Source organism: Phaseolus vulgaris, chromosome 2 (assembly GCF_000499845.2).
Source record: "Phaseolus vulgaris cultivar G19833 chromosome 2, P. vulgaris v2.0, whole genome shotgun sequence".
In the NCBI taxonomy this organism is placed as follows: domain Eukaryota; kingdom Viridiplantae; phylum Streptophyta; class Magnoliopsida; order Fabales; family Fabaceae; genus Phaseolus; species Phaseolus vulgaris.
Window position 1 is genome coordinate 19,863,726 of NC_023758.2, and position 21,224 is coordinate 19,884,949.

General features: G+C 34.0%; 1 protein-coding gene across 4 annotated transcripts; it reads right to left on the minus strand.

The window, feature by feature from the left end:
- Window positions 1-3,380: 3,380 nt before the first annotated feature.
- LOC137810863 (protein NARROW LEAF 1) lies at window positions 3,381-18,296 on the minus strand. Of its 4 annotated transcripts, none has more exons than XM_068612329.1 (6): window positions 17,939-18,296; window positions 16,454-16,957; window positions 15,511-15,654; window positions 14,356-14,596; window positions 13,355-13,855; window positions 3,381-4,204 (listed from the first exon to the last, which is right to left on the minus strand). In XM_068612329.1, the coding sequence occupies exons 2-6, from the start codon at window positions 16,943-16,945 to the stop codon at window positions 3,777-3,779; spliced, it is 1,806 nt and encodes a 601-aa protein (XP_068468430.1). In that variant the 5' UTR covers window positions 16,946-16,957; window positions 17,939-18,296; the 3' UTR covers window positions 3,381-3,776. The 4 variants fall into 4 exon arrangements, with proteins under 4 accessions (XP_068468430.1, XP_068468432.1, XP_068468431.1 ...); XM_068612331.1 differs by having other exon boundaries at window positions 16,420-16,957; window positions 17,939-18,242; XM_068612330.1 differs by having other exon boundaries at window positions 16,454-17,052; window positions 17,939-18,236.
- Window positions 18,297-21,224: the final 2,928 nt, after the last annotated feature.

Genomic DNA, 21,224 nt, shown 5'->3' on the forward strand with positions numbered 1-21,224 from the left:
TGAAGATATTGCTCAACTAAACATATTTCTTAATGGTTTTAGATTTGACACAAAGACGCTCCTAAATGTCGCAGTTGATGGCACAATGATGATGGTTGATGTTGAACAAGTGACATGGATTATTGATGCATTCGTAACAACTAATTATCAAGCCGAATATGATAGGAAAGGTATCCAAAAGAAAGGGTTGTTAGAGTTGAATACTTCATATGCACTTTTGGCTCAAAATAAAATTTTGACGCAGCAAATTGAGCAATTAACTGCACAAATGGCTAAATTGCCCCAACAATTACATGTTGTTCATTCATCTCAAAGCTAGAGTCAACCAATCTGGTGTGATTTTTGTGGAAATGATCATCCTAATGGTCATTGTTCTTATTAAAACAATTAACCTAAAGTTGAGGTAAATTACATGGGCAATCAAGGAAGGCAAGGTGACTTCTCCAACAATTATTCTCAAGGTTGGAGAAGCAAGCAACAACTACCCAGTTACCCATCAGTTACTGAAAGACTGAATAAACTTCAAGATACCTGGGAAAATTTCATGAAAGCTACTATGGCCAATCAAGGGAATAATATGGCGACAATCAGGAATATGGAAATTCAAATGGGACAAATGGCCAAACAATTAGTAGAGAGACAAAGTTGTCCTTTTTCAGCCAATGCGCAAACCAACCCAAAAGAGCATTGCAATGAAATTGTCTCTAGAAGTGGTAAAATAACAGGGGGGAGGGATGGTAATAATGTAGTAGCTGAAAAAGAAAGGAAAAAGGAGACTGAGGGGAAAAGAGATGAGAAAGAGAGAGAAAAGAAAAGAAGTGAGGAAGAAAAATTAAAAATAAGGAGAAAGGTGTTCTCGAAAAAGATTTATCATATCCTCATGCTCCTTCAAAAAAAAAGGAAAGAAATTTTTTTGATAAATTGCTCCCTAAAAATTATTTTGTAGAAAATCTGAAGCAAGATTCAACATTTGAAAGATTCTGAAAGAATAGGAACTATATTGAAGAGAGCAATATAGAACTGGAGGATAGATACAATGCCCTTATTCAAAAGGGCTTGCTTAAAAAATCCAATGACCCAGGAAGTTTTAATCTTCCTGTGACTATAGGTGCTTTATCAGTGGACAAGGCCTTACTAGATTTGGGGTCAAGCATAAATATAATTCCTTTGACAATGTTGAAGAAAATAGGTGATTTGGAGATTAAACCCACCAAGATAACATTAAAGTTAGCTTATAGAGTAACCAAGTATCCATATAGTGTGGTTGAAGATGTTCTCGTCTAGGTGGATAAGTTCATATTCCCTGTGGATTTTGTTATAATGGACATGAAAGAAGATGTGGAGGTTCCCTTGATACTTGCCAGACCCTTTATGAAAACTGCTACAATCATAGTTGATGTTGATAAAGGAGAATTTCAAGTTAGATCTCAAGATAATGAGGTAACTTTTAATCTTTTTTATGGTTAAAAAAAATTAATGTAGGGGAGAAATGCGTACAAAAGGGAGTGGTCCACTTTGAGATAAACAGACATCAAGATGACATTAAACGAGCTTACTGGGAGACAACCCAATCCACATTTTAGTTGTATGTTTTGTTGTTATCTTTGTTTTGAGTTTACCTTTCAAAAACCAAGTTTTCTTGCAGGGATTCTCACCGAGGCGACTCCAAACTCACTTAGGCGAGTTGAACGACGAAAATAAGGATGCTCTTTGGAATCATCTTGCTCAAGCGAGATCAATCTCACGTGAGCAAGTTTGACGTCGAAAAATAGATTTTTCGTGCAGGGGATCTCGCTCAAGCAAGATCAAGCTCCCTTGAGCAAATTTTTTTTGCAAAAAAAGAATTGAAAAAAAAATCTTCTTTTTGCCTTAAAGGACAACCTAATCCCTACATGTTTCTGAACCAATTTGCAGTTTATGTAGCTTGCCTTAGGGACAAGTTCTATTGTTCAAGGGGCACAGATCCAGCAAATGAAGCAGGACAAATGTATTGGTATTCTTAAATAATTTTTTTGTTATTGCTTATTTGATTATTTTATGTCTTGAATTATTTTTCTTGAATAAATTTCCAGTTTTAATTTAATTGGATTTCTAGTTTTATTTTTCTTAAATTAAAAAGAACTACAATATTAATTTTGAATTGTAGAAAAAAGGATTTTGTGTTTAAATGTTAAATAGTGAGATGAATTAGACACAGGTTAAAAAAGAAAATATGATTGAATATCTATTCAAATATAGTTCAGATTGTGATACATAAAAATTTACCAGGATGATTGATTAGGACAGAGAATGACAAAACAAAAAGGAGTGAGACCAATTACAACAAGTGAGTGTATGAACCTTAAACAATTTTGAGAGAGTTTTACTCATGAATTGACCGTGGTGGTTGTTTAATTTTTATTTTTTGTTACATCATAAAAGAGCATGAAGATGATTGAGGCATTTGTGTTAATTAGGAAATCAAGGTCAAATAGACAACCTTTATCTTTTTAGAATTAATTTTTTTACATATCCCTTTTGAGCCAAGAATTTTTGTTATTATTACACCCTAAATCTTTGATTATATATTTTCCTACCCTTTAGCATGTTTAAAGAAAGAGAACATAGATACAATAAATATAGAGAAGGGAATGGTTGCTTCTAAATGTTGGAAGTTCAAAAAAGTGGAAAATAGGAAGAATCTATTCATATTGATGAAAAAAAAAGAGAAAAAAATTCATGTTAAAAATCATGAATAAGTAAAAAAAAAATGAAAAAATGTGTGAACTCAAAAAAGATGGTGATTAGATACATAGGTGCTCTCTGAAACAATTGTGATTAAGTTGATTTTTAAAAGTTAGGTCTCCTGCAACCTCTCGAACAATGGAGTTGTGTATTTTAAATATGTAAATATGACCAAATATGTTATAAATTACTTAGGTTGCATCGACTTCATCATATGTAACATTAAAAACACACTTCATTGAGTCAGCAGTTCAAACTATACATCGTATATTTCTTGGTTGAATATATATTTTTAAAACGTACTTAATCATACAAAAAAATAATAATTAATTAATGTTTTTGACTATACAAGGTTATAAAACGAAATGTAACTAATGCAGAGTTGCAACTAAATACTCAATTAGTCTTTTGTCAAGCACAAATTTAAAAGACCGAGCTTGCTATTGAGGCCATCGCCTGAAAGAAAATTACCAACTAGAAAATATGAGCACAAAGAAAAACAAACTCATCCTTCAAAGCTCCAACAAAAAGACCACCATAGGATTCCATAAAGGGCTAGAAACTAAATTGCCTTTGGCATAAATACATTAACTATCAAGTAAAAGGAAAAGAATTTCAGGCATGACACTAGAAACCGAAAGTATGAGGATATAACATGATACTGAACCGAAGCTGCTTAACAAAGATATTTTTCATATTCTGTTAACTTACAATAGCTGCTTCTCCATCAGGAGTGCTTATAATACAAAGTCTACAAAAGTGGTATAAATCATTCAACACAGTACAAGCTAATTGTCCTCTATAAAATATTATATATAACCCACAAGTGACTAATATCACTTTGCCGAAACAAGATTTATAAAAGGAAAAAAAAAAGAATAAGAATATCATCCAGAAGTGAACCTTGTTTATCCTTTGCTTTTGAAGCTCCTCCCATAATAGGCACCACATGCTAAAGGCTTTGCGTTTCTGTAGCAGAACGGCCATGCAAATGAGGCAGTCGCTTCATCTAGTATATATGCTGCATTTTACTTCATCTTTAAACCTACTAGTTACTTTAATTCTTTGATGCAAAAGGAAGGATCTGAGTGCTTTCTTCTCTTCATTTCCGGCTCTCCTAAATGCAAGGAAACAAAATTATCTTCACCAGGGACACGCCTAAGGTCAGCTAGACTCTTCAGCTCCATGTCTTCTTTCAGGTAGCTGTGACGCACTGGAGACTTGCCCGCATAACTTGGTAAGAATTGGTGTTCTACATTTGGATGTGTTTCAATCTCATTTCTAATATGAAACCCACAGCCCCTTAATGATGGATTGATTCTTTGTGAGGGTTCATCTTCAACTTGAGCATGTGGGATATTCAAGCAAATAGGCTCAAAGCTCTCTTCCAGCTTTTCTTTTATTATCACAGCTGGAGAGGATTCTGCAACTGTAGAGTCAATTCCAGCAGCGGGACCATTTCTTTGCTCTAGCACCGCAGCTACAAAAATGACAAAAAAAGGAAAAGTCAGCTGTAAATGTTTAACAATGAAATAAATCATCATAAGCTAGGATATTTCTACTGATGCTCCAACTCCATTTCTAAAAATGGTTGACAAAGTGGGCAATGCCTCAAACCCTCTACATATGGCATTCACTATATAGCAGAAGTAGAAAACTCAAACTTCATCACATTTTTTCTCAGTTGGAGCTTGAGATTATAAGGGGCTTAAAGGTCATTCAGCCATGTGGATGAAAATTAGACAGCGTATAATGGGCTTACAAACCAGATGCTTGGAGGATGACATGATGAGATGCTAAGAACAGAAGATGAAACACAGTGAGTGACTACAAATGAGGGAAATAGTCATTGAGATAAAGTAGAGCTCTAGATTTATAGAACTTGGCAGAAAAATAGTGACAGGTCGTGGAAGATACTACTGCTAGGATACCATTTTGAAATTATAAGGTTCTAGGTACCGAGGAAAATAATTGAGAGAATAAAGCTTAGAAGTAATATTCTCTTCAATATTGTAATGTGTTGTTGTAAGACAACATATGGCACAAACCCTTATTTGTACTAATACTAGATCATAATCCTAACTAAATAAGAAAATAAATCAAGAAAAATTAAGAAATATTGAAACTAATCATATGAGATGATGATCTACATATTCTAAATTATTCTAAAATACAAAAATCTAGATATTGGATATTCTTCATATTTACTAACAAAAGTCAGTTAGTGCTATAAAGTGCTTATGATCTCGATAGCTTGGGTGGAAATGGCACCATTAAAATGTGACTCCTTTGAGAAGGATATCCTCAAGCAGTTCCAAACTAAATACAATTGAACAGGACAGGGTGAAGATTCTTGAGTGCAAGAAAACAGAAAATACGAGGGTTTGAAGTGCAAAGAATAAGCAGCTTGGAGGTAAATAAACATAAATGATGTGCAATTTTCCAGGCAGAGGAAATATAGAAGGTTCACCCAAAAGCAAAGGAGGTGAGAATAGAAGAAACCCACTCCCTGTACATATAGCCCCTATTTTTGTGGGTGCACAACACAGGTGACACGCAAACGATTGCCTTGGATAAAAGATGAAGAAATACAAGAGGAAAGAACATTTTGATCTGATGAGGCCAAATGGGACAATTGAAAGGTCCAGACATACTGTAGAGAAAAGAACAAGTCAAATACAGCCTCTGGACTCAGACTTGGTAGGTGAATGGAAATTCACACTGCAGCCTTGTGATGATCAATCACATAGGAATACTATAACCTGGAGGGAGGGAGGACAAGATTGAAACTACCTGAACCAGAAATTGGAAGTCAAAAATTATATGGATAAAAAAAAAACTCAAGGGGATGAACAGTTTAAAAAAGGGTAATTGCTAATCACATATCCATTGAATGTATGGAACCCTGGTAGACAGCATTCTTCTTCATCATGCTTCAAACAATGAAACCCTGACGAGGCTTTATTTTCAGCTGCCATAAGCTGTTCACGTTCAGTATGAGGTGAATGCTTACTGAGAGTACTGTTTGGTAAGTCCAATGATTCTGTTAATTGAAGAAGTCACATTCAATAATTGTTGGTCACACTTTTAATATAATGGACACAGTAAGCTACAAATAGATAGGGGAAGAAGACTAGTGGCATTCAGTTCTAGAGTGAAAGGGTTGGTTTTGGGAGAGATATCAGGCACTCAACGATGATAGGAATATTTGGATAAAATATTGCCACATAAGGACCCTTGAACCATAATTGAATAGAAAAATTGGTTAAACAATACTCAATGACTATGATGAATAAAATTGTTGGCAAGCCGCAGGGTCCTGGGAAACTAGCAGGTTCAAGCTGATTTATCTGGGAAAGCTGCATGGCCAACAAATAATTCTAGAGAAGTTGAGGGGCCAAGTTAATCTCTCTAGGAAAGCCATGAGATCAACTGATTTCTCTCATAGTGTCCAATACCAAAGTGGGAAGAGTGGAGTAGAAAGAAAGTAAACCAAACATTGGCAAAAGAAAATAACAGCAGGGAGACCTGAGCTCAGAAACCAACAAACCAATGGTAGATCTAGGATGAGGATGCCAAATGGAAGTGGAAACAGGTCAGGCTTGGACAGGGCAAAACATGGTCTGCATCATCATTATTATTAAACCTGGGTCTGACCTATTTATCTATTACATGCATTTTTTTCTAAGCCTCTGGCAAGTTTAAAAGTCTGATCTTTCTTGAAAACCTGTGTATGGAATGACGTACAAACAAGTGAATAAGTCTTAACTAGGTAAACAAAAATAGTTTTTATTTAATTATATAGTAACAGTAAAAATAGGTTTTATTTAATTATAAATTATTATATAATAAATTTATTAAATTTTATCATAATTATCTTAAAATTTATACTAATAGTAATTTATAATTAAATAATATTATTAAATTGTGTGTATCCATCCAACTTATATCTTCTATTATTTCACTTCACTTTAATTTTTGTAATCTTATTATTTTCTTTACTTGTACTATATAACTGACATTTAGATTGAATAAACTAATAAATTTTTTATTATTTAGAAGTAGGGATGGAAATATGGATCAATGACAATGGGTTACCCAAAAATCCAAATGACTAACATTTTAAAATTATAAATTTATATTATTTTTAATATAAAATTTAGGCTTAATTAAGTTTTAAATTCCTCATAAATTTCTGTATTTTAATTGAGTCCTTATCAAAAAAAACTTGTTCTATTAAGTACTCAATTTGCTGATCAAAAATAGAAAAATAAAAAAATAAATTAAGTACTCAATTCTTATATTTTCCAATTGAGACTATCATTTAATTTTTCAGTGAACTGAGTGACATGATCGTTATCTTACTCTGTCATCTTGCTTACTTGTCAATGTGAGTGTAGTGATTAAAAAAAAATGATATTATCGTTTTTGTAGAATGACAAGTGATTTTTATTGCTTTTATTAAAAACATGTTGGATAATAATGTCGACACGCTCCCCAATGACTTTCACATCATCACCTACAACGATTGTCACCATCACTACCATTGTTGTAGGTAACACCAAAAGTCTCTTGTTATCCAACATGTTTTCAATAAAAAAACAATGAAAGTCACTTGTTTTTTACGTTAACTATAATATCATTTTATATTAACAAAACTTCCATTTCTTAGCACATAGAGACAAGTAAACCAAGACGACGAGATAAAATAATAACCACATCATCAAATTATTGGAAAATTTAAATGACAGAAAAGAAAAGTATAAAAATTTGGATACTAAGTACAATTGTTCCGACCTCAAGTTCGAGAGATAACATCACTAGGGTCAATCACCGCATCCGAGATATTGTCCGTTTTGGAGGTCATGCTCCGTCACAGTTTTATCCTTAAAAGGCACCTTAGTGGATTAGAGGAGAAAGGAGTATATAAATTGTCATTGGCCTCGACTCCTGAGGGATGTGGGACTATATTGGACGTACCGGAACAAGCCCCCCAGTGGAGGTCCAAGGGGAGGATTCCCCTTAATTGAGGGGCTAAGGAACCTTTTCGGCCCCACGGTGGGCGCCACATGTTCTTACTGAAAATGAGCTCAGGAGTGCTACTTGGTGAAAAAAGGGTTGTTTCTCAAGGAAGAGTTCTAGCTGGTCTTCAATGCAAAAGGAGAGGTCCATTTGAAAATGACTCTCCGACGCTTAAGTCAGTAAGAGCATAAAGATAACAAGTTCTCAATAGTATGAGAGTTCAAAGTAAGAGATAAGATGCTAATGTACTTCCTGGAGAGTGAATATATATATATATATAGGTTAATCAGGTGGTGTCTTTTAAGTGGATTGTTATGAGTCCCTTGAATTAGCCGTGTAACGACTATTTATTGCTTCAATTGGTGTCCTTGGGCATTGGAGACCAGCTGGAACTCGTCCTCAAGAGACAACCCTCTTATCACCGAGTAGCACTCCCAAGCTCATTTTCGGTAAGAACACCAAATAAATTTAATAGAGACACAATTGAAAATACCAAAATTTATGAGGAACTAAAAAAATAATTAAGCTTAAAATTTATCATTAATAGTACAATGTGTATATACACATGTGTTTAAAATATGTGTATCATATATTATATATTATAAATATATAAACAGCTCAGTCTGACAGGCATAAAGACTTATTATAAAATCTGACCTTTTCAGTTTAAAAAAAAAACTTCTTAAAAAACCTAAACCTGGCCTTTTTAATAAACAGGCCAAACTAGGTCATAGGATTTTGACAGACCTGACCTATTTCCACCCACAATGCCAAGGAGACAAGCGCGTCCGCTGGAAACATATAGTACCACACACTGCAGAACAGTTAGAGAAAAAAATAGACCAAAGATTCGGTGCTTATAATTCATGAAGCTTTGGGAACTGAGATCAGAGGATGGTGACTGCCTGGCTGGAAAGGACTCAAATACGCTAAGGGCAGATGGCAAGGCATCAGATATCCAGAGTCCAATAATTTTGGAAAGTTTATTCTATGGAAATGTAGTGTCAGATTTTGTCTTAAACCTAAAACATACTATGCGAAATTGCCCAAAATCACACTTTAAGAATTAAGGCTTTAAGAATTAAGGTAGGCAATGCCCAATACCCACATCAACAAATGCATGCCAATCCAGGTGAGCCTACCAGAATAGGCAATTTAACAATAATTAGAATGTGGGTTTGGGACTAATTCAATCCCACAAAACTGATTTTGTTGTCTCATAATCCCGTTCTTCATACAAAAACTAAACGTACAGAATTTGATATTTTCTTAGTACGTGAGAATGTTCTGGATATGAAGTTCTGTTGTTCAATGTTCCAGCCCAGGATCAGTGGGGCAATGTACTTAACAAGCCTTGCTCATCAGCTCAGTTTCTTTTACCAAGAGACAAGATCAATGTTACTGAGATTCTTCCTTCTCATCCTCATTGAGCTTTGGGTGTGTAAGATATCAATTGTCTTTATTTTTCTGTTAAACAGTCATACCTACCTTCATTTTTCAGTTTTGACTGAGCTGTTTTCTGTTAGACAGATATAACAATGTTCGTGATATAAATACAATAATATTGTTATTTCCTCTGATATCTATATTCAATAAATAATAAATGACATGCAATAGTTTCTGTAAGGAAAAGGTATATGCTACTTTGATTGTATTTGTTATAATTATGATTGCTATTGTAGTATACCGCTAACATAAAGGTGTTTTTCAGTGTACCTAGCTTTAGGTTAAGGAACATAGACGACAGCCTTCCTCTTTGAGATATGCCTGTACCCATCTTTTATATATATACACACACATACATCAGTTGAGTACAAACTCACTGATTTTTATCATTCAAATTGAGTCATTATCAAAGCATAGTCACCAGACCACCACTGTCCGTTGTCTCCGGTTGCCTGCCTCCGCCGCTTTTCTGTCCAGCAAAGTAAGTGTTAGGTACTACTAGAGGAGCGTAACCCAAGCCCAGTAGTTGCATGACCAAAAGCTCTTCCATGCGATCTTTGTCGGGCCCTCACCAGGCACACATGTTTCCTAAGGTATTTAGTTATACTTGTTTTGTTCATAATATCTCTCTAGGTTTAGACAAACTCTCAACAAAGGCTACTAAATATGTTTTTTTGGATATTTTCATCTTCAAAAGAGATACAAATGCTACTCTTCAACTACCAAAAGATACTATATGTCAGCAGATATTGCATTTTTAAAGAAAACACCCTTTTTTTCTCATCCTCCATGAGAGTTCTTGTGTTCATTCAACATATTCTCCATATTCCAACCTTTGGCCCTCTAATGATTTTGGCTTCCTTTGGCTCCAACCCTAATGAAAACCAGTCTAACATTACTCCACATTTCCTTCAATACCATCCATATGAGAACTCCTCCCACTCTTCCCGAAATCTCTCATGATTCAGATCCTCCTCCAACAGCTTCCCATGCCATAGATCCTTCTCCATCAACTCCCACATTACTCTACTTCAGATTGGCCTATTGCTCTTAGGAAAGGTATTTGGTCTACTCGTAATCCATATCATGTTTATAATTTTGAGCTATCATTGTTTGTCTTCATTATATTCTTCTTTTCCATTGTTCCTAAAACTATTCATGAGGCACTTGATCATCCTAGATGGCGACTTGCCATGATTGATGAAAGCTCTAGCAAGCAATGACATGTTGGAGCTTGTTCCTCTTCCCTCTGGAAAGAAGATTTTTAGTTGTAGATCAGACTATGCAGTTTAAGTTGCACCTAGTGGCAAAGTTGATTGCCTTAAAGTTCAGTTGGTGATATACACAAATTTATGGACTTGACTACTGTGTTACTTTCCCTTCTATGGCCAAATTCAGCACAGTCAGGCTCTTATTTGCAATAATTTCTTTTTGCCATAGGCCACTTCAGCTTGTCATTAAAAGTGGTTTTCTTCATGGTGATCGTGAGGAGAAAATTTACATGGAGCAACCTCTTAGATTTGTTACTTAGGGGGAGTCTAGTCTAGTGGGCAAATTATGTCGCTCTCTTCATGGTCTGAAACAATCACCCCGATCTTGGTTTGATAAATTACCATGCAGGCTTTTGGATTGAAACCAAGTGAGGCAGATCATTCAATTTTGTATTGTCATACTTCTCCTGCGAAGTGTATTAATCTAATGGTCTGTGTTGATGATATAGTTATTACACAAATTGATACCATTAGGATCTCTCAACTAGAAGAGTACTTACTCAATCATCTTCAAACTAGAGATCTTGATTTTCTAAAATACTTTTTGAGTGTCAAAGTTGGCTCAATCAGAGGAAGGTGTTGTTATTTCACAAAGAAAATATGTTCTTGACATTCTAGAGACGGGGTTGGCAAATTGAAAGCCTATTAATAGTCCAATGGATCCAAATCAAAATTTCATGGTAGACAAAGGCAAAACTTTTTCATATCCAAAAAGATACAGGAGGCTAATGGGAAAACTAATTTTTTCTCAATATTACAAGATTTGGTATTTCTTATGTTGAGAGTTGTTACTCAATTCATGTAAAATCTTCACATTGATCACTGAAATGCTGTAATTCTCATTCTCAAATACATCAAAAAGACTCCAGGACAAGGATTGTTGTATGAGGACAAAGGAAATACTCAAATTATAGGGTATTTGGGCTGGTTATTCCATTAACAGAAGATCCACCACAGGATAGTGTATTCATTGGAAGGAATAATATCTCCTAGATGAGCAAGCAACAAAATGCTGCCCAATCCAGTACAGAAGCTGAATATAAATCTATGGCGCTGGCCACTTGTGAACTTGTCCTTGAGAGGGCCTAGAATTCAATTTATATGTTTCAAGGTTGATGCATACAATTTATATGCTCCATCTTGAGGAGAGTTAAAATTATGATTGTCATTGTACGGCTTCCATAAAGCTGTTTTTGGGTGTACCTAGCTTTAGGCTGAGGAACATAGGCTATAGCCTCCCTCTTTGAGATATGCTTTGTATTCATGTGTTATACATACACAACATTTATCAGCTGAGTACATACTCACTGGTTTTTATCATTCAAATTCAACTGTACTGGTGCAGTGGTGTTATGGGAGTGTCATTTAATTTCTAAAAATTTCTCAACTCAGGGACAGCAAGAGAATGTTGTAGTTTCTGTAATCTGCTGTCATTTAATCCAGCTTCCATCTATTTCAAATGGGTGCTTTAGATGAGGATACGAAACTTGGAGTCAAGCTACTTGAAACATGCTGGTAAAATGCATGGTGGGGGAGATCAAAACTCGGACAAACTCCAAGCCATAAAGATGACACAGCAGGAGAAAACAGTAATTTGAAAGAGGAAAAGGAAGAATTGAGTTAAAATACAAATTATAAGGGAACTCAGAAGTGGAGTGGTGATTGAACAAATATTCTAATCATGATCCTAACTAATGAGGGAATAAAGAAATTTGGTAACAAATCCTGAGAGATGATGAGAAAATATGAAAATTATTCATAAAAAGTAATCTACGATATATTTTAACAGACTCTATAAACTCACGTCTTTTGCTTGTGGTGCCCCAAGGAGAAGAAAGGAGCCATCTTCCAGCAGTAGTTGAGATCACATATCAACTATATAGGTAGCTAAAGTGAAGCTTACAAAACCTTGAGTAATCCTCACCTCATGTACTAGCTTTGGTGGTTGAATTAAGCCTTAACTAAAATCCAAGACTAGTCATCCTACTGCATATTGGTAATTTTTCGTCACTTTCCCGTTTTTTGGTAGTAAGTTGAGAGTTTTTCTGAAAAAGCAAAAGTTGCTAGTTGACTAGTTGAAAGGCCTAAAGAATAGAAGGGTCTAGGATGATGTATAAATAGCATTGCCCAAATGTTAGGAACCAAGAATTATAAAGAGGAGAAAATAAAGGTTTTTATTGAATAGAATAAAAAGAACAAGAAATAGGAGAGCACTCTCTCCTTCAAGGGCTTCTTCCCCTTCACAAAGAGCTAATGCTCAATCTACAAAAAAATCAAACTGCCCCCTCCCCCACTCCTTCTTTCTTATTTATATCTAACTAGCACCTCAAGTAACTAACTCATGACTATTCTAATTCTAACTAATTTCTCTTCTGTGTATCCTAACACCAAATCTATACAGGGCATTCAGAAATACAATCAACAATTTGCTCAGCGCCTGTCTGATCCAACAGGGTGTGCAGATTTCTGAGCTACATCAGTTAAGTACTAGTTCCAAATTTCTTTAAGATCGGTTCAATTGATTTAGAAGTTTGCAATGTTCTTTGCTTTTGTTAATGGGTTTGGTACCTGTAATCAGCTTAGGCTGGAGAGGTGTTAGAAAATATATTAGTAGTTTTTACTCAGTAGTAATATGAAGGACTGTACTAGAAGTGCTAGTAGTCTAGTGCTTGACCTAATTAATAGTATCAATAGGTGCATTAGGTTAATGCATCATCTATACGTAACATTTTAATCTTAAAATACATAGCTATCCTTTTTTGCTCTTCTTCATTTTCCTTGCCTAAACCATAAAGTTCCAAACAATTGTGAAACAACAAAACACTGGAAACTGCAGCCTTTTAATATTTATTAATTGAGGGAACTGAATTATTAACTGAATGTTAGCAAACCTTGGAGTGCTTCATTTGTAGTAATGAGGTCAAGTTCAAGAAGATCAAGAAGTCGACCAAGATCAACTCCACTTGTCCAATTTTCTGGAGGTTGACCAACTTTCAGTTTCAAACGACCCCGATTAGCTGTCCCACCCCAGATAATGCCAACAGGGCGTGGCTTCTCCCCATTTTGTCCAGTCAAGAGAATGAGGCTGCCACTATCACCTTCAAGGTCAAATGTCTGCTGGTTCTCACCAACAACAAGAAAATCGGTGAGAAAACAAATCCCTTTCTCATCATTGTACTCTAGGGCATAGGCCATTATAGTCCCTGTAGTCAAACCAGAACTTCTTCCGACTTTAACCACTTGTCTTCCAATGAGACTGTTGATTGGAGACTGCAAGTCGATGATGTTTACATCACCAATCTCACCTACACCTTTTACAGTTGTAATTACATTGTTCATATTAAAATCTTCTGCAAATGGGATGAAGGCCCCATCAGCTCGCACAAATGTTTCTGCAAGAATAAAAAATTGTAATGTGAATGTGCAATAATCAAGGGTTAGGATCCAACAGAATTCTTAGTCAGAATCATAACCAACTAAATCAAAATGAGAATATCATGAATTTCACATGCAACTTAGGAATTGGAAAGATGCTCAAACATACCCTTTTATGTCATTATAAGAACTTAAATCACTACTAAAGTGAAACATCTCCAGGTACGGTGAAAGAATTAGATTTAGCGTATAATGTAATGCTGGGATGAAAGTGAAACCAAAATTACATTATAGGGTTGTTCCCATCTCAGGCAGTGTAGTCGTTACTGTGGAGAAAGTACAGGGAGAACACAACGGATTATTTGGCACAATTTTTTCATGTCAAGCTAAACAATATAACACTTCAAAGAAATAATTGGCAGAAAAACTCCAAATTTTAAGATTGACAAATAGCTTGACTGAGAACTTCAGCATGTTGACCACCACAGGTAAAATATTCATGATATACAAACATTACCTGGGTTTGTTCCAGCAAAAATCCCATACCAAAGATCGTCAGTAATAAATGATGTTGCCCTCTCAACGGCACCAAGATATACACCAGGTCCTAGGCTGGGTGGTAATGGATGAAACATCTTCTGGTTTGGATAGTCTAAATCAACAGCCACATGACGATTTGTTAGAAAGCCAACTTCTCGATTTCCTGTTCGGCTTTTGACAATAGCACCCAAGGTTCCATATGTCTCTTGGCTTGCAACCTTAGAGGGGGAGACATTATAAAGGAAAAAAGGGGAAATAATTACCGAGACATCAGATAGATGCCAGCATTAGATCAAGGTTCAAGGAAGGTAATAAAGGAGCAGAAATCAATATTTGGAAAAAAATAAAAATATGAACAAATCTAAGCAAAGCAGTATCTGAACAATTTAAAAGTACAAGAACAAATGAAATGAGTTTCGTATAGCATCATTTATTTATCTAGTGAAAGAATGAAGCTACTTGTCAACAGCATAGAATAACCATCAATGCCCTGAATAGAGAATTATTTGTTTGCAAATATGACTGCTCGACCATTTTAGCGACCATTTCATACTTAAGAAATGTATTTCTGTGATGGAAAACTATTATCTCAGTCCATTAAAAACATGACATTTGTAACTTCAATTTAGGTGACTTGAGAATACAGGTGAGTACAACCACAACGAAAAGCTAGGAACAAGAAGACACAAATACTTATTACTGGAACCCCTATCTGTTACGGTTAATAGTAACAACTGTGCCTTTTATCATTTATATACATGCTTCTATTTGTATAGCAATAACACTTCCTTGAGAATTTTCCACCATAGACCAATGACTGGGCGGAAACATAAAATAAAATCTATAGTACATATAACAAAATAAATTTATCGCCATCTCATGATTTGAACCAAGAGGAAATGCCAAAATTTTTAGAGAAATGACAGTTATATTAACTGGTACCATTATCATCTAGTCTGTTTGGAAAAGGAAGAAGTGTTAATATCAAATGTGTTATTGATTCCATAAAAATACAGCAAGATGATACATCTCTTCTCTAATATCAAATTAAGACACGCTACTTTCCTTTTACTTGCATTCAGTACGCAGAAAATGTAATACAGAGGAAATTGATTCTTCAAAGCAGAAGTACCTGAGAACCGGAGCCAACACATGAAGCACTTCCTCTTAAGCCATCAGCAAGCTCCGTATATAATTGTTCTTTACTGGTTTGTGCAGGTGCACCATAATAGGAGAACTCCACAACATCCACGTCACACCAAACACCTCCTGGTCCCTGTTTGGAAAGAAATGCTTCAGCATCACTAAATAGAAAAGCCTCACTGAAAATTACAACAAATTTTAGATCTTAAATAATGTTACAACAGTTTCATTTTTTATTTAAGATGGTAACTTTGGAGGAAAATACATTTTATAATAAGTTAGGTTATCACCATATGTTTAAATAAATTTCCAAAAAACTAAAAAGAAAAAACACATTGTAGTTTGATAGATTATATTTTATAAACATTTGATACCTAAACCGTGTAGAAAAATTTTATGTTAATGCAACACAGATTTTCATACACACATAATCTGAGACAAGCTTACTTTTTCTATTCCGGAAATTTTTTTCTGATAAGAGGCCATTGTAGGCTTAAGATAACTTAAGGATATCGACTAATTAGTGCCTTATCAGCATGTGGAAAACCATTTTGCTTTTAGCCTTTATAAAACATCCATTGTGTCCCAAAAATTTCTGAATAACCTGCACCTGTTTCTTATGTTAAATCATGTTTATTTCCAACATAATCCTCAATAGTTAAAAAGAATAGTGAAAAAGTTTCAGCAAGCCAACACTTAAAAATTTTCCTATATCTAGCATTCTAAAGTATTTTCTTTTTTTTTCCATTTATAAATCCAAAAAACCATGGTGGCAATATGTTACCCATCTGTAAAATACTAAATACAAAATACAAAGGCAACCAAAATTGAAACAACAAAAGTAAATAATCAATTTGATTGAAAAGTGTGAGGAGATCCACTAAAGCCATGTAGAAACCTGCAACATAGCCAGAAGAACCAAAATTCCCCACCTCAAGGGCAGCAGGTAGGCACTGGACATGGTTGAGCCATTGCCTGTGAACTTTATGAGCAACGAAGACAAGAATAGCAGGAATATCAGTCAAAACACCTCCTCTAATTCGAAATCCAATTGCAGTGCCAAGACTGAACCGGCGTAAGATCTTGCTATGAAATGCTCTAATTGTCATCAACTCAAGCAAGGTAGTAGCTTGCTGTCCAGTTGGCAATCGACCCAAGGTTTCAGGCAGCACACCCTTTTGAAGGTTTCCAAAATAGTTGGCTCTATCTTCCGCTGCATCATTCCAGCGACTCAATGTAGGCCATGAAAAGTAGGCAGCGGTGCTCTCAGAATGCTGAGCACCTCCAGCAAAAGGTTGCAAGTGTGAAGGACTAGATGAAGGGTTAAGATGATCATAGTAGCTCCTTTCCAGGTCCAGAGCGGACTCCTCTGATTGTGTCGATCCAGAATGATGAGCTCTTAAGTCCAATCGGTTCTGATTCATCGGTCAATTCTCCTACATCACACCAAACGTATCTTCAATAAACTTCGAAAATGAAAGACCCAGATCCACTTATTCATATCAAAACGCCATTTCCAGTTAAACTCAAACTACAATGATTTTTCAATTAACAAACCAATTTCAACATAGGTGGAGAAAACAGTTCAGAGAACATGTTTTATACAGGTTTACGCATAGGCTTATACAGCAGAAGAAAAAGGTTCACACAAAGTAAACTTCATCAGGATAAAGTAAACCTAAAAAGTGAAAAAGTACTATTTCATGTACATAAGACAAACAACATAAACTGGAATGCCCCAATACATCTCAACTTGAAGCTCTATTAGTTTTTACAAAGTACAAGAAAAAATCATCAACAGACAGGCAAAATACAACCTAAGGGAAATAGAGATCATTAGGCAAGTTCTTTAGTTGTAAAGGCCAGTCCATCTACAGTGAAGACGTAAAATACAATCTCTCAAGTATAATATGGTACCCAAGAGTTATCGATTATACATTTTCATACAAAACATCAACACCTCTTTGGCACTAAATCAAATATTAGGACTGCAATCCCTTTAAAGCCAAAGCTACAGCAAATCTTCAACTGATATATACAAAGTGAACCCACCAGAAGAAAACTATAGGAAACTAGCGACTCATCATGAAGTGTACAAAAGAGAATCCAGAATCTCCACGTGCATTAAAATCCTAGAAATCTGAACCCCATCACAAGCTAGATGCTATCATCGGAAGAGAGAAAGAGAAATTAAAGCAAAGCACACAAAGAAAGCCATTCCAAGAAACAGGTGCCCCAAACTGGAACAATGGCCAAACAGTGGGTGCAATAACAGACCCATCTCAGAAAGAAAGAAAAAACAAACTCAAAGCTTCTCAGCTCAGGCCCAACCAGTGCGAAAACAAAACGCAACCCGTTCTTTGAAAAGGGTTGTGTAAAAGATACAATTTTTGCAGGGTGAGGCAGAGAAAACTCACCGATCAGCAATGTTGGAGCAATGGAAATGGAGTCGAAAAAAAGGAGCTTGAAGGTTCTCATGCCCTAGTACATGTAAATTCTGTGTCAATCATCTAGGAGATTAAGATTGCAGAAAAAGGGTATCTCTTGGTCAGAGCAAAGTTCAATAGGGTGCATTAGAATAGTGAGAATGATTCCCAAGCTTGGTTGTGTCGTGTAGAGTGTGCGAAGGAAGGATTGGGGGGAGAGAGAGAGAGAGAAAGAAAGAGAAAGAATGGTGATGGTGATGATTATGAAAGAGCACTAGCTAATAGCTATACTTGTGGATTGTCAAAAGCATTAATATATGTGTATGTAGTATCTACCATCTACTATGTTACATGGCAATACAATAAAGTATGTATTATTAATATAATATTAATTCTTTTAGCCCTTTTCTGGTGTTTTTTAATTGATATTTAAAAAATGGTTGAGCTATGGAGATCCTATTCCCCTCACAGGTTACAATTATGAGTGGGAAAAATTTAATGGAGGAGACATGGGCAGGGAGGCAATAAGGAAAATAATATAGATTTAATGGATACAGATGATATGATATTTATGAATTTATTTATGTGGGTGGGGTTTAGGGGGCCATCCCTGTTTGCTCCCCAAAAGTTGCACATCCTTTCAATCTTAATAATTCATTTCTCATCTTTCTATCTATCTATACCTATAAATCAAATTCACCCTACCCAACACACAAAAGGAAAATGGAATTCCTTCATTGCTCTATCATTCTTATGTATTCAATTTATTGAATTAAATATATTTTTCGTTTATATAATATTATATAAAATTAAATTTTATCTCTACTTTTAAATTTTAAATATTTATAATAAAAAATTATTATAATAAATTTTTATTAGTTTTTTCTACATAAACAAATTTCTAATGCAAGTTGTATTATATAACATCAACGTTAATGATAAATCAACATAAAACAACATAAAATATTTCAATGTCTTATTTCACACTGAAAATAAGTTTATCATCTAAAAAAATTAAGAAAAACTCGTTTCAATAATTTTCTTAGTGTAAAAAAATTTAAAATTTGAACTAAAAAAATTAAAAATATATTTAATATTTTCTTCTTTCCTTCACTTTACTTAGTGTTTTTCCTTAGGGTATTATTTCAAGTTCTGTGATTGAAAACAGGTATAATGATAACATAACGATTGTCCCTACCAAGAAACTCCTTGAATATCCAAGAGAAGGAAAAAGTGTTACTACAATACAAAGAATTCGTATTTGTAGTTTATGTTAGCCTTTTATACAATTTGTTAAACTTCTCATTCATCCAGTGTTCTTGAAAACAAGTAATGCGTATTTATTATTGCTTAATATACAATTTAAGTTATTCAAGATCTTGTAAAGCACAAATGAATTATGGCACGATTTTATCTATTAATCCTCAATTCTACCCATTAATTTATTTTTAAATGTGACCGCACATTTATTATTGGTTAAGAAAGCATCTAAATTGTATTTTTTTTTTTTGGATTGAACTCAATGATGAATCTATTCCATACAAATTCACTAAGTATCTTATTGAAGTCAATATATTAAGGTATAAGAAAGCATACTTTGAAGTGTGAGTGTTTTACTATAAATTGACTAAAATTTCTTCCTAGCTTGTGAAATGCTCTTAAAGGAGACAGTCTATGATTTGTAGATGAATACCTCTTAATCCATTTTTGGCAAACTAATGATGATAAGTCAAAATGGTCTAGATGGAATGATCTTGTCAACCCTAGTTTCAAGATACAAATACTAAAGTAACAAAGATATTTTGAAAAGAAAAAGTAATGTATCATTTCATCCAAGGTAAAAATAAGGAAAGCAAAAGTCATGACACAAAAAGTTTAATACATTAAAAAAAGGTAAAAATAAATAAATAAATAAAAAGTCAATTTGATATCTCTTTTCAGGTCATGGTTGAAAGAAATGGTTATGCCCTGGTTGTAGATTGGGAAAAAAGAAAATTCCACATTTTTATACATATTGTCAAATGATTGGTAACTTTTTAGTCAAATGTAGATGCTCTGTGCATGAGGACAGTATAAAGGCCTATATGATTCCAGCTAAACAAAAATTAATGTCAAATTTATGCTCCTAATAATTTTGAGTTAAATCAGGTGTAAAATTAGGGTGGGATGAATAGCACTTGTTGAGTCAGGTGATGAATAAGACTTTATTGTGTGGGGATTGACTCTATTATTTATTTATGTGCAGAGTACAAGGAAAGGAAGCAAACAAATTATTACTATTTAGATGAATGTTGATATAATGAGAATCAATTATAATTGAAGAGAAAAATAATTTTAAAATTACATTATTTTACATCATAATTATAAATTAATATTTTTAGTGTATGACGGTTAAAATAACATTTTTATTGAATACAATTCACTAAAAAAAAATCAGTGTTGAACTACAAATGTTTTATTGTGTTGGAGGAATTAGGCTTAAAAAATAGAAATCTTTAATCATGGGTGGGTAGAGATTGAATAGTAATTCTAACACAAAAGAAATATATATATATATATATATATATATATATATATATCATCACAAACACTTTTATTTGACAACCCAACAAAATAATATTTTATATTTAAAAATAAATTAAATATAATTAAAATATTTATTTATTAAAGTGTGAAGTGGGTGTATATTACCTAACACAAAAAAAAAAGGGTGGCAATGGTGTTTACCATCCCTACCAGTATTTCTTAGAATTCCTTTTTCCATAAATTCAATTAGCAAAAATAGTATGTTGGGTAGATTAGGAGTAGATACTTTCTTTATCTTATTTTATCATACTTGAATTGGATTTACTTAGTGAGATTTGGTTGAAGGTAATTAACTTTCTTATTAATTTATTATATTCTTTGACCTTCAATTCCAGGTCTCTTTTTCTCCTTACATCACCAAAAATTAGGGACTGGTTCTTATAGCCAAAATATTTAAATTATGTTTCTAATTTCAACAAATTAATTGCAAAATAACAATATTATACATAGTTCAAAGTGAAAAAAAAGTGGTTGAGTTATCTTCAAAATATATTGATTATTAAGCAGTTAGACAATAATAATTATTCAAGTTCCTTCAGGAGCAAAATAATTAATTAGTATACGAGGAAACCGATTATCTCTGTAAACCAATTTTATTTCTAAGAGTGAATAATCGATTACTCCAAGTAGATAATCAATTATTTGTGAAAATTTGCAAATATAAAAAACACTAAATGTGAAGATAATTTAT